This window comes from Brachyistius frenatus, unplaced genomic scaffold (assembly GCF_029030835.1).
Source record: "Brachyistius frenatus isolate BFR_SWC_R1_liver_20210118 unplaced genomic scaffold, ASM2903083v1 Contig_22, whole genome shotgun sequence".
Classification (NCBI taxonomy): Eukaryota; Metazoa; Chordata; class Actinopteri; family Embiotocidae; genus Brachyistius; species Brachyistius frenatus.
The window spans coordinates 36,983-53,416 of NW_027210621.1; the positions used below are offsets into that span (position 1 = coordinate 36,983).

Here is a 16,434-nt window from a genome sequence, read left to right on the forward strand (position 1 = left end):
GCTTTTCTTTCTCCTGATTTATACTGTACATGCTTATGTGTTTGTGAGCGCTGGACTGAAAAAAAAATGCACATATTTTGTATATCTTTTCTTGTCTCTGTATACTTTTGTGAGTGTTTTTATCTTTATGTGAGCATTTGTGTTTCTGTAAGCTCATATTTGTGTGTGTGTGTGTGTGTGTGTGTGTGTGTGTGTCTGTTGTACGTACTAGTTGGACCGGTTCAAGGAGCCCCCGGCGTTTGGGCCCATGTGCGACCTGTTGTGGGCCGACCCCCTGGAAGACTTTGGCAATGAGAAGACCCAGGAGTACTTTGGCCACAACACAGTCAGAGGGTGCTCCTATTTCTACAGGTACAAGAGGGCAAAATCACTCCTCACAGTGTTTTTTCCAACTAAAGGAAATATTACATAAGAGGCCTGACAGTTTATTTTAGAAGAAAATCAACCTGAATGAGGATGGATATAATCTGGCAGCCCTGGAGCAGTAGATCCCGGTGCTTGTGAAGCTCAGAGATATGAACTAACCTGATATCCAAACAAGCCAGAGTGAATGCAATATTCAGAGATAAAACAAAATACACAGTAGGAACAATGTTCTTTAAAATTACCCGCTGAAACAGAAATAAGATACGTTTTCCAATGTGTTACAGAGTTTGTGTTTTTCTGGGCTCATTCAATGTGTTTTAATGATCTGGGTGCTCTGTGGGTGCCTGGCGTTAGCGACATGTGACGCATATCCACAAATCAGGAATCTAATAAGTTTTCCGTGGAACTCAGCGTGTTGGTTTGGGATGTTAGCAAGGAAAAGAGAGAAAGATGAGCTGCATCCTGCACACTTACTCCACCTCCAACATCCTCTAACAATCACTGGGATTTGTACAAGAGACAGAAAATCTTGCCCAGTTCTCACACACACACACACACACACACACACACACACACACACACACACACACACACACACACACACACACACACACACACACACACACACACACACACACACACACACATAGTTCCGTTTCAGCATGAAACGATATCCCACAATCCCCAGGGAGACTGCACGGTTCTGTTGCTATGACGACTGGCTACTCCTGCCAGATATGGAGTGATATTAAGATACAGTGAGAGAAAGAAGGAGAGCAACATAGGAGGAGGGTGGTGGTGGTGGAGGTGGTGGAGGTGGTGGTGGAGGTGGTGGTGGAGGAGAAGATGAAAGCTTGAAACAAAAAAGTAAAAATGGAGGACCGTAAAGACAAGAAGCTGTAGCCGAGTAACAGATGGAGAGTCGGTGCGGTCATATTTCCTGGTGTTTAGAAGTCAGTGTTATGACATGTTCTTTGTGGCGAACACACTGATTTTCTATGTTTAGGAGACACAGCATCAATCGACCAACTAGTGTACACTCAGCCCCCACAGCACTGAGGCAGCCATCAGCCCTGCTCAGGCCTGCCTGTCCTCAGTGATGCCCCCTGCTGGTGTCAGTCAGACATCACATTAGAAAACAAGAGGCCGACTCATCGCACACTGCTCGACTTTGAATACTTCCATCTGTTTTGTGGTTTACAGCAGCCTTGGTATAATAACATATGACATGTTTGTGGTGTAAACTGTGTTTTCCTTTTGGATATTTTCTCCCTGTATGCTTCAATTCAGATGAGCTAACTTGCTCTCACTTTTGCTGTCTTTCTCTCTCTCTGTTCACAGTTATCCGGCAGTGTGCGAGTTCTTACAGACCAACAACCTGCTGTCAATCATCAGAGCACATGAAGCACAGGATGCTGGGTAAGCTGTCTGACTGTCGCGGCTCAGACCTTCTCTCGGTCTAAATGGGAGCGCCATTTAATTTAATGGCTTACCTCGACATTTCATGTTCTGAGTTGTTATTTTTCTTTGTCTGGGAATCGGCACATTACAGGAAAAGAGCTTCCACAATCTTCCCCCTGTCACCCTTAAACTGTGTTATTAGCATTCTTGGAGTTGGTCTGACTGAGAGGACAGACAGACGGAAATAAATTCAGGTTAACTAACTAACCTCTAGAAAATGGCACAGGAAGGCCAAGAGCCACGTAAGGTTTGCACTGCGAGTCTAAATAAAACGGTGAGGGCAACACACAATTTTCTGACCCACAAATCCACCCGTGGCATCTGTTATCTAAGTGAAAATCCTCTAGATATAATGCAGCAATTAAGGCAGCCCGATTCTGAGTGTCTGTTCTGCGCTGTGCTGTTTGGGGAGCCCATTAACAGTATTTTGTCTGCAGATGGGTAGTCTGGGTTAGCAGCCAAACGATGGTCAAAGGAAACCATTTTAGTGGGCAGAGTATAGATGAAACACAGTGTGTTCATTTGAAACTGCTGACACCTATTATGCATAGTCAAGAAAAGTGACTTCATACAATGAAATAAGCAGCAGCATGGAGACAAAACGTGACAAAATAAATTATACCCACTCAAGGCACTAAGAAACACGATTTGTGAATGTGCTTTTGGTGATTACTATTCTTCCCCATTACAATGCGGCAAAAAATATGGGATCTGCTTGCAGATGAAAAAATAGAAGCTGACTATTTATGATGTTGAAACAGGTCCTGGAAACACTCAGAAAACAAATAGATAATTATCAGATTTTGGAGAAATATGGGTTTCTCTCTATTGAGTTTAATCGGCAGCGTTCTAAAGCTGCAGCTTCATTGAGGTATAATGGCACACTCATTGTTGTATTTCCTTGTATGAGAAAATATGCTTTTCTTTATTGTATACTGTCTGTAAACTACAGAGTAAAGTATGTATCATTGTGAAACAGACAAATCACAGCCATTAGTTTGTCTTCATTTGATTGGCTCTCAGTCGGGCACTGTGTATGGTGAACAAACAAACAAACAGGCAAAGACTTGAGCTGATGATATTTGACCTTCATAATAAAAGACAATATGAAAATTATTGTAATAATTAAAAAGCCGATGATTTCTGCTGGACATCAAAATTATATCTGCAAATAATAAATAAGTAACATTTTAAATTACTGATGAATTAGTTCAGCACTCAACAATTAGTGGCAATGTGTTTGTTGGTATAGATGAATTATGAGTGCAGTATGAGGTGCATACATGACACTCATTGCATCCAGACTTTTCTTTTTATTGTTACTAAGTCAATAGATTTGGGTCTAAAAATCAGTTTCATTCAAATATGGGGGGCTTTCAGTTCCCCCTCGGTAGCCCTTCTACTTTCTCCTGCCATCCTCCGTGCTATTGCCAGAGCTTCTGCTCTATTTCTGTTCTATTTGTTTTTAAGTGTGTGGCTGTCTCGCCTTGAACAAGTCCCAGTCTGGTTTAATGACCTCTGAAGCACATCCTCAGTTTCCATCCACAATGTGGTGTCTTATTTGAGTAGCTGTAACGTGGGCGGCTTGTTTGACTCTCTTTCCTCAGGTACCGTATGTACAGGAAGAGTCAGACCACAGGTTTCCCCTCTCTCATCACCATCTTCTCTGCTCCAAACTACCTGGATGTCTACAACAACAAAGGTCTGACACGCACACACACATATCTTCAACACACACTAAAAGCTGAAGTGTTATCACTGTGGTTTAGACAGTATGTTAATATAAGGCTGAATATGAACACTTAAAGCACGTGTTGAGCACCTTAACATACAGTATGTTCATGTTCAACGTGTAAAATAATGCTCTTCTTCTACAACATATTAAAACTTCAGGGAGTGTTGTTGTGTCCTATTCCAACAAAGTTGAAAGGACTATTATCTGCATGTGTGTGTGTAGCGGCAGTGCTGAAGTACGAGAACAATGTGATGAACATCCGTCAGTTCAACTGCTCTCCTCACCCCTACTGGCTGCCCAACTTCATGGACGTCTTCACATGGTCGCTGCCTTTTGTGGGAGAAAAAGGTACACACACACACACACACACACACACACACACACACACACACACACACACACACACACACACACACACACACACACACACACACACACACACACACACACACACACACACACACACACACCTCATTAGAATAAAAACATCACCGAAGATAAGGTGATGATGTGATGATTAAAGAAACAAGCCTCAAGGTTTGGAGAGTTTGTTTGGCTGAATTTGGGCTTGCAAAGTCTAACGTTAACTTTATAATTCTACTGTAGGTTTGTATCCCATATTTGAGTCAAAACAAAATATATCTTATGCACCTGAATTTACAGGTGAAGTGTTCGGAAAGAGGTGTGAATGTGAAGCTTTTTATCTTTGTCCTGTCACCTTGAACACCTTCCCAACCAAACAGGGGAGCTCAGTCATGATGTGCATATATTTTGTACTGTGGCATTATCATATCATATATATTACCACTGTCCACAGTAGGGCAATTAAATTATATGAAAAACAAATTTCACTTTTTTTTTTTTCATAAAATATTTATTTCTACTTTGTGTGACCATTTTCACAGCAGACATTATAACAGTGGTAACAATAACACTGATGATGACTCATATAAGAGACAGTCTAAAGGTCTAAAGGTCAGATATATCAATAATTTTGACTTAGTCATACTAGTGACACAATAATTACCTTGTTACAATATTTTTAAGTGGAGCTATTATGCCTCTCTGTATTTTCTGTTTTATGCAACGATACAATATTGAATGTTTATATCAAATGCAGCCAGTTTAAAATACTGAGATGATCGTTTGTGACTCCTTTGAGAAAAAACACTGAGGTTCAAAAAAATAAAGGGAACACTTAAACAACACAATGTAACTCCAAGTCAATCACACTTCTGGGAAATCAACCTGTCCAGTTAGGAAGCAACACTGATTGTGGATCAGTTTCACCTGCTGTTGTGCAAATGGAACAGACAACAGGTGGAAATGAGGCAATTATCAAGACAACCCTATAAAGGAACGGTTCTGCAGGTGGTGACCACAGACCATTTCTCTGTCCGCATCCTTTCTGGATGATTTTTGGTCACTTTTGCATTTTGCCAGTGCCCTCACCACTAGAGGGAGCATGAGGTGTCTACAACCCACAGAAGTTGATCAGGCAGTGCAGCTCATCCAGGATGGCACATCAACGCACGCTGTGGCAAGAAGGTTTGCTGTGTCTGTCAGCACAGTGTCAAGAGCACGGAGGAGATACCAGGAGACAGGCCGGTCCACCAGGAGACGTGGAGGGGGCCGTAGGAGGACAACAACCCAGCAGCGGGACCGCTATCTGCTCCTTTGTGCAAGGAGGAACAGGAGGAGCGCTGCCAAAGCCCTACAAAATGACCTCCAGCAGGCCACTAATGTGCATGTTTCTGCTCAAACTGTCAGAAACAGACTCCATGAGGGCGGTACGAGGGCCCGACGTCCACAAGTGGGACCTGTGCTTACAGCCCAACACCGTGCAGGGCGATCGGCATTTAACAGACAACACCAAGATTGGCAGCTTCTCCGTCGGCGCCCTGCGCTCTTCACGGATGAGAGCAGGTTCACACTGAGCACATGTGACAGACGTGACAGAGTCTGGAGACGCCGTGGAGAACGTTCTGCTGCCTGCAACATCCTCCAGCATGACCGGTTTGGCGGTGGGTCAGCGATGGTCTGGGGGGGCATTTCTTTGGAGGGCCGCACAGCCCTCCATGTGCTATCCAGAGGTACCCTGACTGCCATTAGGTACCGGGATGAGATCCTCAGACCCATTGGAAGACTATATGCTGCTGCAGTGGGCCCTGGGTTCCTTCTGATGCGTGACAATGCTCGGCCTCATGTGGCTGGAGTGTGTCAGCAGTTCTTGCACGATGAAGGCATCGATGCTATGGACCGGCCCGCCCGTTCCCCAGACCTGAATCCAATCCAGCACATCTGGGACATCGTGTCTCGTTCCGTCCACCGACGCCACGTCCACCACAGACTGACCAGGAGTTGACTGATGCTTTGATCCAGGTCTGGGAGGAGATCCCTCAGGAGAACATCCGTGGTCTCGTCAGAAGCATGCCCAGGCGTTGTAGGGAGTGATACAGGCACGTGGAGGCCACACACACTACTGAGCCTCATTTTGACTTGTCTTCAGGAATCTCCACAGAAGTTGGATCAGCCTGTGATCTGATTTTTCCACTTTTATTTTGAGTATGATTCTGAATCCAGACCTCCATGAGATAATGATTTTGATTTCCATTGATCATTCGTATGTTATTTTGTTCTCAACACATTCCACTATGTAATGAATAAAGATTTGGATGTGTTGTTTAAGTGTTCCCTTTATTTTTTTGAGCAGTGTATATAGAAATATACATAGACAATGGAATATATATATATATATAAATGCTATATACAATTTGTGATTAAAAAAACACTGCTATGTCAAACAATAAGCAGATAATTTATGAGCTGAAACGACTTGTTTCAGACAGAGGAATAGTAAAAGGGGCTGTGGAACAGGACAGTATAAGATATAAGATACAATTTTTGATCAGTGAATTATGCAAAATAACTCTGGAGTCACTGAGTACCAATAAAACACCTGTAAATTAGCACAGTGGGTCTCCTTCAACTAAACAGCTCAACCACGGACACTAATGTGTGTATCAAGTAAAAACGACTGGCTTTTATACCTAATTGAAATACATGTTTATGATTTACTTCGAGAAAGATCCTTTATTTGTACTTTTATATTTTCTGATTCTCTAAAAAAGTACTCAAATACAGCAGTTATATGTGCTTGAAAAGGTGACCCAACTTACAGGATAGGAGATTTGTGTGTAACCAGACTTTAGTCGGATTTGTCCTCCTCTCTGTCCCTAGTTAAGTGTGTGTGTGTGTGTGTGTGTGTGTGTGTGTGTGTGTGTGTGTGTGTGTGTGTGTGTGTGTGTGTGTGTGTGTGTGTGTGTGTGTGTGTGTGTGTGTGTGTGTGTGTGTGTGTGTGTGTGTGTGTGTGTGTGTGTGTGTCTCTTTCCCTGCAGTGACCGAGATGCTGGTCAACGTTCTGAGTATCTGCTCTGACGACGAACTCATGAATGATGGAGAGGAGATCTTCGATGGTAAGAGACACCCAACACTGAAAGCCAGCTGATTCAAACCTCTCAGTGATTGAAAAAACACATCTCAGTAATTACAGAGTCAAGATTTTTTTACATGAATTTCTGAGTTTGTGATTGACTCCTTTAGCCAGTGCAGCAGCAGCGAGGAAAGAGGTGATCAAAAACAAGATCCGAGCCATTGGGAAGATGGCCAAGATGTTTTCTGTTCTACGGTGGGTCGTGTGTGTGTGTGTGTGTGTGTGTGTGTGTGTGTGTGTGTGTGTGTGTGTGTGTGTGTGTGTGTGTGTGTGTGTGTGTGTGTGTGTGTGTGTGTGTGTGTGTGTGTGTGTGTGTGTGTGTGTGTGTGTGTGTGTGTGTGTGTGTGTGTGTGTGTGTGTACACCTATAAATACTCTATTTTATGTAACTTCTGCAAAAATCAGTTGCCCTTAATTTTTTTACTCCTGTGTTTTAAGCCACAAGCATGTTTTTTGTGTGTTTGCAGGTGCACATTGTGAGGAAGTGTATAATTCTCTGTAATTCTCTCTTCATCACCTGCCCCCCCACCTCCACACACACACACACACACACACACACACACACACACACACACACACACACACACACACACACACACACACACACACACACACACACACACACACACACACACACACACACACACACACACACCGGCCTTCTCTGCCTGTTTCCCAGGGAAGAGAGCGAGAACGTCTTGACCCTGAAGGGACTGACCCCGACAGGCATGCTGCCCAGCGGAGTGCTGTCTGGGGGCAAACAGACCCTGCAGAGCGGTGAGTGTTTCACACACGCCCACCAACGCACTCTCCGACTTAACCCTGGACACACCTTCAGAAACAGATATAAAAAAAAAAACAACAACAACACAAGAACACATAGACAGTGTAAATATCTGCTTTGGATCATCCTCCGGTTCCTTCCTGCCCTCTTTCTTCTTCTTCTCCTCTACTGCTGTTTTTCTCCTCTCATCCTTCTGCCTCACTGACTCACTCACTCTCCACCTCACCTCACCAACGCTGAGGATACTAACAGCCTGCTAGTTGTGTGTGTTTGGTGTGTGAGTGTGACAGGGAGAGAATGACAGAAAGTCAAGTAATACAACGTCTTCCAGACAGACAGCAAGAGGACAGCTAAATTGTGTGTGCGCGCGTGCGTGCGCGTGCATGTGTGTGTGTCAGCTAACACCAGCTGCTGCTAACCAGGTGCCCTCTGAACCTGCCATGGTCTCAGTGCTGCTCTGAGGGCTTCACATGTTTAAAGCCTGAAACATGCCCCTGAGTCGGACAGTTTTTTTTTTTTTTAACAATATCCATCTGTATCAGTCTGCCAACAGAAATTATAATTAACATTATTGTGCGCAACAGTTAACATTGCATTTACCAAATATAAATGTGTAAAAGAATTTGATATATGTAAATAAATATTTAAGGTCATTTCTACATTTAATTCTTAGTGCTTAGTCATGACTTTTGCCAAAAGCCCCTGGCCGGACACGAACTGGAGACATGGAGGTATACATAGTACATGTAGCAGCCCCTCGTCCAGTGTGATGCTTCTTATCACATTTTGGGAAGTCATTCAAATATTTGTATTGATATAAAATCACTCTTCAGTCAGCTTAATTTTTTCTGAGCGTTCTTTTGTGGTTAAATTGTTTTTCTTTTTAATCTCTGGTTTTTGTGTTGGATCAGCTGAGTCCTGACTTAACTGTTTCCCAGCCAGTGTTTGTTTGACAGCAGTTAGCTGAGAGTTCAGAGGCTCCTCTGAGAGATCTGGTCATCCATACACTCCTTCTTTGCGTCCTGAGGCAAAGATGTTAACGCATATCTACACAGAAGCATGTTTCAGCCTTCACTCCGTTTTCCTTCTCCTCCTCCTTTCTTTGTACTTCATCTTCTCTCGGACTCTGTCATCTCCTCTCTCTTCCTGTCCTTCTTTCTCTCTTCTTTTGCCCATCCTTCAGCAACCATTGAGGCCATAGAAGCTATCGAGACAGTTAAGGACGCCGAAGGTAAAATCACACTCATTTCACTGTGTGTGTGTTGTGTATGTGCACATGCGTGCACATGTGTGTGTGTGTGTGTGTGTGTGTGTGTGTGTGTGTGTGTGTGTGTGTGTGTGTGTGTGTGTGTGTGTGTGTGTGTGTGTGTGTGTGTGTGTGTGTGTGTGTGTGTGTGTTCAGCATGGCTGCGCTCTCAGCCACCCATGCTCATAAGGTCATAGATTTTTCCTTACCCACAATGCACTGAGCTCTTCTAACTGCATCAGCAGCGCTCACAGCAAAGCCTCAAACCGCCGCACGCTGAAGCCACCACATTAAAACACTCACACATACTCAAACTTTTCTCTTTCCTTTTCTTGGGGAAACAGGAACCACCACCACAGCTTCTTCCCCGCACACGCACAAACATTTGTTTACATCCTATTCAGATGCAACACACATCACACAAAACATTTTCCTCCCCCACACGCCAGAAGAGCGGGGCTGTGGGTGGGAGTGGGTGTTGTAAAGGTGGGCAGGGTCACTCTTGTAGACTGCAGTGTGTTACAGTCTTTCCTGTTTATTTCATAGGTGCTGTAGTTCTGTGGAAGACCAACATGCAATCAATCTGTTCCTCTAAAAGCTGCGGCAGAACACGAGTAGATATTTGTATTTATACAACTGTACTCAGTGTTAAAACTCAACTTCAGCCTCATGTGATGACACGGGAGTCATCTGCTGAAGGAGGCGAGTGAATGTGGGTGAAACTGCTGTGAAAAGTAAACGTTGGGTGTGGAATATTTCACCACACGTATGTGTCCTCAACACGAGGAATTCATTTCCAAATTTAAAATTTGTGTAAAGAAAAAGTCGACGGATTTGGCACATGTAAACACTCACCTCAAAGACCCGGACGGGTCTGCCTGGTTCTTCTGTGCTATGGAACAGATTGTGGTCATGGCGTTTGTGTTTATTGTATCACACTTTGTGTAGACAGGCTTAGTCATTAGTCTGCACGCTTTAGGTAATTGTATTTTTTTGTGTTTGTACCTTTAGTGCTGTCTTTGGCTTACCTGAAGTACAGGCCATAATTTGTTTCAGCAAATAAATTATGGGTATCTCTGGTTTATGTTTTCCTGTTATGTAATTTGATTTGTTGCTGGGTGTTAGCTGTCCACTGTGTAATACAGTGACATTCTGTATTTGTGAGTAGCTGCATGTGTGCAAAGGTAATATGACAGTTGCCGTTGTTCAAAAGTGGTTTCTCCGGACAGACCTCCGTATTGGTACAGGAGCGTCTGTCGACCCAGAGACCACACCTCAGCTGACTGTAAAGTTGTGTGAATATGACTTGTTTTAGTGGAACTGGTGTTTATGATTAACACTACGACAAGAAGTAGCCTTAATTATCACCTGCTGGTTCTTTATAGGTCTAATTTAAAGGGGTACTCCAGTGGTTTAACACAGCACCTCCACAAAGTTTAAAGACAGATCAGCCATGATAGTTCTGTGAGGCTGTGGTGCTTCGAGCTAAATGCTATTGTCAGCATGCTAACACCACCCACAATGACCGGAGCATGCTGATGTTTGACAGACATAATGCTCAACATGTTCCCCATCTTAGTTCAGGATGTTAACCTTCCCGTTGTCTTTGGGTCAAAATGACCCACAGGTGAGTTCAACCAAGTTCTATTTTATTTTCATATTTTTTGGGGATCATTGTTGACAAGGAGGAAGTGAGGGTTTCTTTAAAAAATGATCACCAATGATCCCAAAAATATAAAAATATAGAAATAAAATAGAACTTGGTTGGACACAGCTGCGGGTCATTTTGACCCGAGGACAACATGAGGGTTAAAAGGGAGTTTTTCCTTCCCTCTGTCTGAGGGTTTTCTCCCTTGATGGGGAGTTTTTTCCTCCTAGTTTATATGGGAATTGTTGAATTATTGAATTGTTGAATTGTTGAATTGTTTGGGTTCCTCTGTATAATGTTGTAAAGTTCTGTTGTAAGGATTTTACTCTGTAAAAATTAAAATATAGAAATAAAATAGAACTTGGTTGAACACAGCTGCGGGTCATTTTGACCCGAGGACAACGGGAGGGTAACTATGCTAACATTTGTAATAAACATAAAGTGCAGCTGACAGTGTGAACAAACATCCGATGATAAGCTGCCAAAATCAAATCAAATACTAACATAATAAAGATATACAACTTGTATCTGGTTTCAGTTTTTAAAACCTGCTCCAAATACGTAACAGTGCAAAAGCCTTGAGGCTGTTCCAACGACCCAGCCAGCAGTGGGAGTAACAATCTTGGAGGAATGTGTGAATGCTTAGACTTTTGAAGATCAGCACATATTTACTGTCAGCACAAGAGAGTATTAAACTCTTCCTGTCCACGTGTTTCACTCTCTTCTCCACTTTGGAGCACAAACAAAAGAACAGTTCAACATTTTTTATTTAAAATGAAATCTTTATCTTTAATCTGTTAACAAGCATAAAGTAAAAACAACACTGTCAGTCAATGAGTGCTCATCTTACCAACAAAAAGCTTCCTAGGAAGGCTCACAGCACTGTTAAACAACTTGTCAATATCGGTTACAGCATTTCCCGTAAAACCTCAGTGTCAAGACAGTGCATGTCTGATAATGAGCATTAGTGGGGGTAGTTTAAAGGAAGTTCATTGTTTCCTTTTCGACAGAACCAGATTCACTCTGTCCCGTTTCCCGTCAATACATCCGAAGTTCACTTTCACATTTACACCGTACAGACAAGCGAATGCATCAATCATCTCATGTAACTCTTTGTATTTGCAGTGTATTTCCCAGAATGTTTAACTATTCCTTTATCCCAACTGAGACTGAAACAACCCAATGACATCATCACCATGAATATTAAATGCTTGCATGAGTAAAATCGATGGAGTGCCCCTTTAAGAAATAAATTCAACTGCAGCAGTACATTATTCATTTAAAACACAGAGGAAAGACAGATGTCCAGAAAAAAAGGACAAATTTGATTAAAATTTAACCAAATTTGATATAAACTTCAAACATTAGAAAAACCTTTTATCCTCACCTTTATTTTCTGAGTGCAAATCACACAATTTTGTAAAACTGGTAACCTCCAGTAAAAAATGTTTTGAACAAACGGCTGACTGTCAGAAGCTCCTCACGGAGATAGAAAGATGTTTTTGGGACTTATGAACGAGCGCTTCTGTACAGCTGTGCTTCTGTATTCTGTCTCATGATGGCTTCTACCAGGTGTCTCCGACTACTGATCTAGGATCAATGGCCAGGTTGCATTGACTGTCACATTCACTGTGAGCCACAAGGTCAAACTAATCCTAGCTCAGCATTCAGACAACAGATCAACACGGGCTGATGTGTGTATTGGGTATTGGTGTAAGAACCGTGTGGATATGAAGATATGACAGAACTTTTGTTTATCCAAACCCAAAACGACCTTCAGCTAAAGTGAGCATAATTAGGATTAAAATGACCTGAATGTCGTCAGCGGTGTTCGCAAAGAAAGCATTTAAAAGTCAAATTAAACCAGAATGAATGCTTTGAAAAATGTGTACATTCACTTTTCATAAATGAATAATAGGAGGTTTAGAGTTTCAGTCCATTTCGATGCTCTGAATATTTCTTTCAAAGTCTGGAGGGGTTTGGATACACAAGATTCTACTAAATGTTTTGTTAAATATTAACTCTGCGTGCTTTTATGTTTGTTTGTGTTTGTGTTTGTGTTGTGTGTGTGTGTGTGTGTGTGTGTGTGTGTGTGTGTGTGTGTGCGTGCGTGTGCGTGCGTGCGTGCGTGCGTGCGTGTGTGTGTGTGTGTGTGTGTGTGTGCGTGCGTGCGTGCGTGCCTGTGTGTGTGTGCGTGTCTCTGCAGCCATCCGAGGCTTCTCCCCGCAGCATCGGATCAGCAGTTTTGAGGAGGCCAAAGGTCTAGACCGGATCAACGAGAGGATGCCGCCGCGGCGTGACGCCGTCAACAGCGTGGGCCTGTCGATGGGCCGCATGAACATGGGAGAGCCCAACGGGACCGACAGCAACAGCAATATACAGTGATGGACATCCACTCCCACATGGCCAGACACATACCTGCAGTGTCAACACTGACATGGTACCATATTTATAGATACGTGTACATAGGCATATATACACAAGAAAAATGCATCACACACAAACACAGTATTTCATACACTGAATAAGCTACAGACAACACAACACACACACACACACACACACACACACACACACACACACACACACACACACACACACACACACACACACACACGATTACCTACCCCTGTCCCGTTGCCCTTATGTAAAGCCATGAGCGTACCCGGACTTTACCACCAAAGGCTGAATCTCTTCACTGAACTCATCGGACCAATGTAGAGAACTACAACTCCCGTGTTTCTGCACAACAACAGGAAAGAACCTCCAAAAACACTCCCCATGCAAAACAGGAGGAGCTGCTGTTCACCGTGTATGTTGGGGACCACCAGTGGGTTGACAGTGTCAGCATGACGTGCCTGTGTTGGTGGTTTGTGTTGTTTGGAGCGGGGTCAAGTGTTTGCACGGTGACGGGGGTCGGGGGACGGCAATCAGGGGCGGGGGGCATCTAAAGATAATGTGTGCTTCTTTTTCCTGTTTGCATCCCAACACAGGAAGTGGAAGCAAACTTGGATTGATTTTATAGAGTTGTGGATATGCCTGCCTGCGTGTGTGTGCACATGCTTCAACATGTAAGTGTCCGTGCGGTTATATTTGAACAAGTGTTTTTGTTTGCAAACACGAGCAGATCTCGCCATCAGCCAGGCGACAGCGAGAATAATTCGGACGTGTGGCATGGCGGTTTATCTGTCGGCGAGAGAAGTGTGGAGATAAACTCAGCTACAGTCTAATCTGAGCCCTCGCTGTCCTTTTCTTTTTCAGAGGATATTCCCGTTTGCTTTTGTAGCACCACACTCCACGCATTCTCCACTTGGAAGTCAAGTGGAGGAATCCCCCCCCCCTCCTAAAAAACTCTAGTCCTTGGCCAGTTAGCTGTGGGGAAAGGCCCGGTCATCTCTGAGGAGTGTCTCCTGATCTGTTGCGTGTAAATAGGAAACATAGAGAGGTTTTATTGCACATCTGATGCAAGATGCAGTATAGTGAAAGTAGGATGCTTTGTTTGCGAGGGAGACGGGGGGAGTTAAAATGTGAAGTCATACTCTATTCATTCTCTTTCTACATCTTCCTTTGTTCCCGTGTTGCTGTCTGCTACCAAACAGCAGTGATGGCTGCAAAATCTTTGGCCTAAATAGCAGGAAATTATATTTCACAGAGGAAACAGACTCTTCTGGTGAAGGCAGCACCCAAGACAACAAGAAGTGTGAAGAAAAAGGTCTTTGTAAAGCATTTATATTAACGCATCAGTGCATGCAGAGTTAAGTTCTTTGATAATAATGTGAAGATTATATTTGTGCTCTGTGTTTCACTATGGTAGGACATTTTTTTCTTCTTGTTTTTCTGGCTAATATAAATGAACTGAGGTATAGTGAATCATTTATTTTGTACATAATGTTAATTTTATTTATTTTTTGTATTCATTTTTTGTTCTATTTTGAGTTATTTTTTTTTTTCACTTTTATTTTCTTTTTTCACGACCCGTGTTTCTGGTTTCTTTCGACGCTGTACAGAATGACAGTACGCTTCTATTCAAAGTGTCATGTCCACGTTCTCTCCTCTCTTCTTTGTCGATGTACAGGAGTTGTTTTTAATGATAAATATGAATAACGATAAACAAATATTAAACTAGCATTGATGAATGACCATACTATATACAAAGGCACAGGCATTCAGGCAGCCAAAAGCATGATTGCATGGTTCAAATTTGCGCTGTTCAAAGCAAAAAGCAGCAGACACATTTTAACAGAAGAGCCGGTGTGTTGCCGTCACAATTTAAAGGAAAAAAGTGTACTCTCTCTGATCATTATTCTTGATGATTCCTCTTGTTATTTGATGATATTTATGATTCTATGATTATTATGATTCTATTTATTATAAACATTATTCTTAATATTTAAGCTCTCTCTCTCTCTGCTGGTTGCTCTTCATGTTGCGTTGCTCCTTGGTTGATCTTGTGCTTCTTTGGGAGAGGTGAACCCCCCTGGGAGACCCTGTGCCATAGAAATTGTGCCACGGTTCTGACTTTTTCTGTCTCTCTCTCTCTCTCTCTCTCTCTCTCTCTCTCTCTCTCTCTTTCTTTCTTTCTTTCTTTCTTTCTTTCTTTCTTTCTTTCTTTCTTTCTTTCTTTCTTTCTTTCTTTCTTTCTTTCTTTCTTTCTTTCTCAATCTCTCTCTCTTTCTCTCTCTTCTTCCTTTCTGTTTTGACTCCCCAGTCACTAACACTGTAAGCATGCCCCATGGGACGATCCACTTTTTTACTCTTGAATAAAATATGCATGAACCTTTGGTATGGATACTGAGCCTATTTCCTTCCCACTGAACATGGACACACACACACACACACACACACACACACACACACACACACACACACACACACACACACACACACACACACACACACACACACACACACACACACACACACACACACATGTATCGCTATGCAAAAGCCCCAGCATGATCAATGTGATGATATAATGAGATCACTGAGTCAATATACAGAATGTTCTTTGTTCAAACAGTAAGTAGAAGATGTTGCATACCAAATCATGCAGTGTGTGTGTGTGTGTGTGTGTGTGTGTGTGTGTGTGTGTGTGTGTGTGTGTGTGTGTGTGTGTGTGTGTGTGTGTGTGTGTGTGTGTGTGTGTGTGTGTGTGTGTGTGTTCCCATATGACTCCTTCAATAAATTTGTCCCTTGCATCCCCAAGTTGGGACAAACACTTGTTATTTACAGCAGCTGGTTATGTTTTGGCTTGAGACTGAAACATGCTACATGAATAAGTTTAAGGGGTTCACAGCAAACTGGTTGTTTCTGATCTTTACTGTCATCTATAGAAGCACATACTTGAATTGCTGAGAGAGAGGTATGTCCTACCTCCTGTCAGATTGATGATTGATGACTTGATTGATTGATTTATGACCCGAAGCCCCGCCCCATCAGATTTCGACCAATCAGGTAGCCCCATTGATCACAGCAGGTGTTCTTTGAAGCGTTGTATACAACCTTTAACAAAGTAATTTAATTACTGGGAAAGGAAGAAGGACCATTTGGTCTTATCTGACCATGACCCCCACCCCCTCCCCCTGGTGACATGGCCCCCACCTCCCTCTCCCCCCTGGTGGCACATGACCCCTCACCCCCCCTCCCCCTGATGTGACCCCCTACTTCCCCCTGGTGTCATGACTCCCTCCCCTGGTCACGTG

At 43.0% G+C, this 16,434-nt stretch overlaps 1 protein-coding gene across 7 annotated transcripts in view; it reads left to right on the forward strand.

The window, feature by feature from the left end:
• Window positions 1-15,513, forward strand: part of LOC138619935 (protein phosphatase 3 catalytic subunit alpha-like) — a 38,550-nt gene extending 23,037 nt beyond the window's left edge. For 5 of the 7 annotated variants that reach the window (XM_069696750.1, XM_069696751.1, XM_069696757.1 and 2 more), the window contains exons 6-14: window positions 212-351; window positions 1,708-1,785; window positions 3,435-3,529; window positions 3,785-3,910; window positions 6,961-7,038; window positions 7,166-7,250; window positions 7,734-7,831; window positions 9,022-9,069; window positions 12,939-15,513. In XM_069696750.1, the coding sequence (XP_069552851.1) occupies window positions 212-351; window positions 1,708-1,785; window positions 3,435-3,529; window positions 3,785-3,910; window positions 6,961-7,038; window positions 7,166-7,250; window positions 7,734-7,831; window positions 9,022-9,069; window positions 12,939-13,117 (927 nt within the window). In that variant the 3' untranslated portion in view covers window positions 13,118-15,513. The other 2 variants (XM_069696754.1, XM_069696755.1) reach the window with 2 other exon arrangements.
• Window positions 15,514-16,434: the final 921 nt, after the last annotated feature.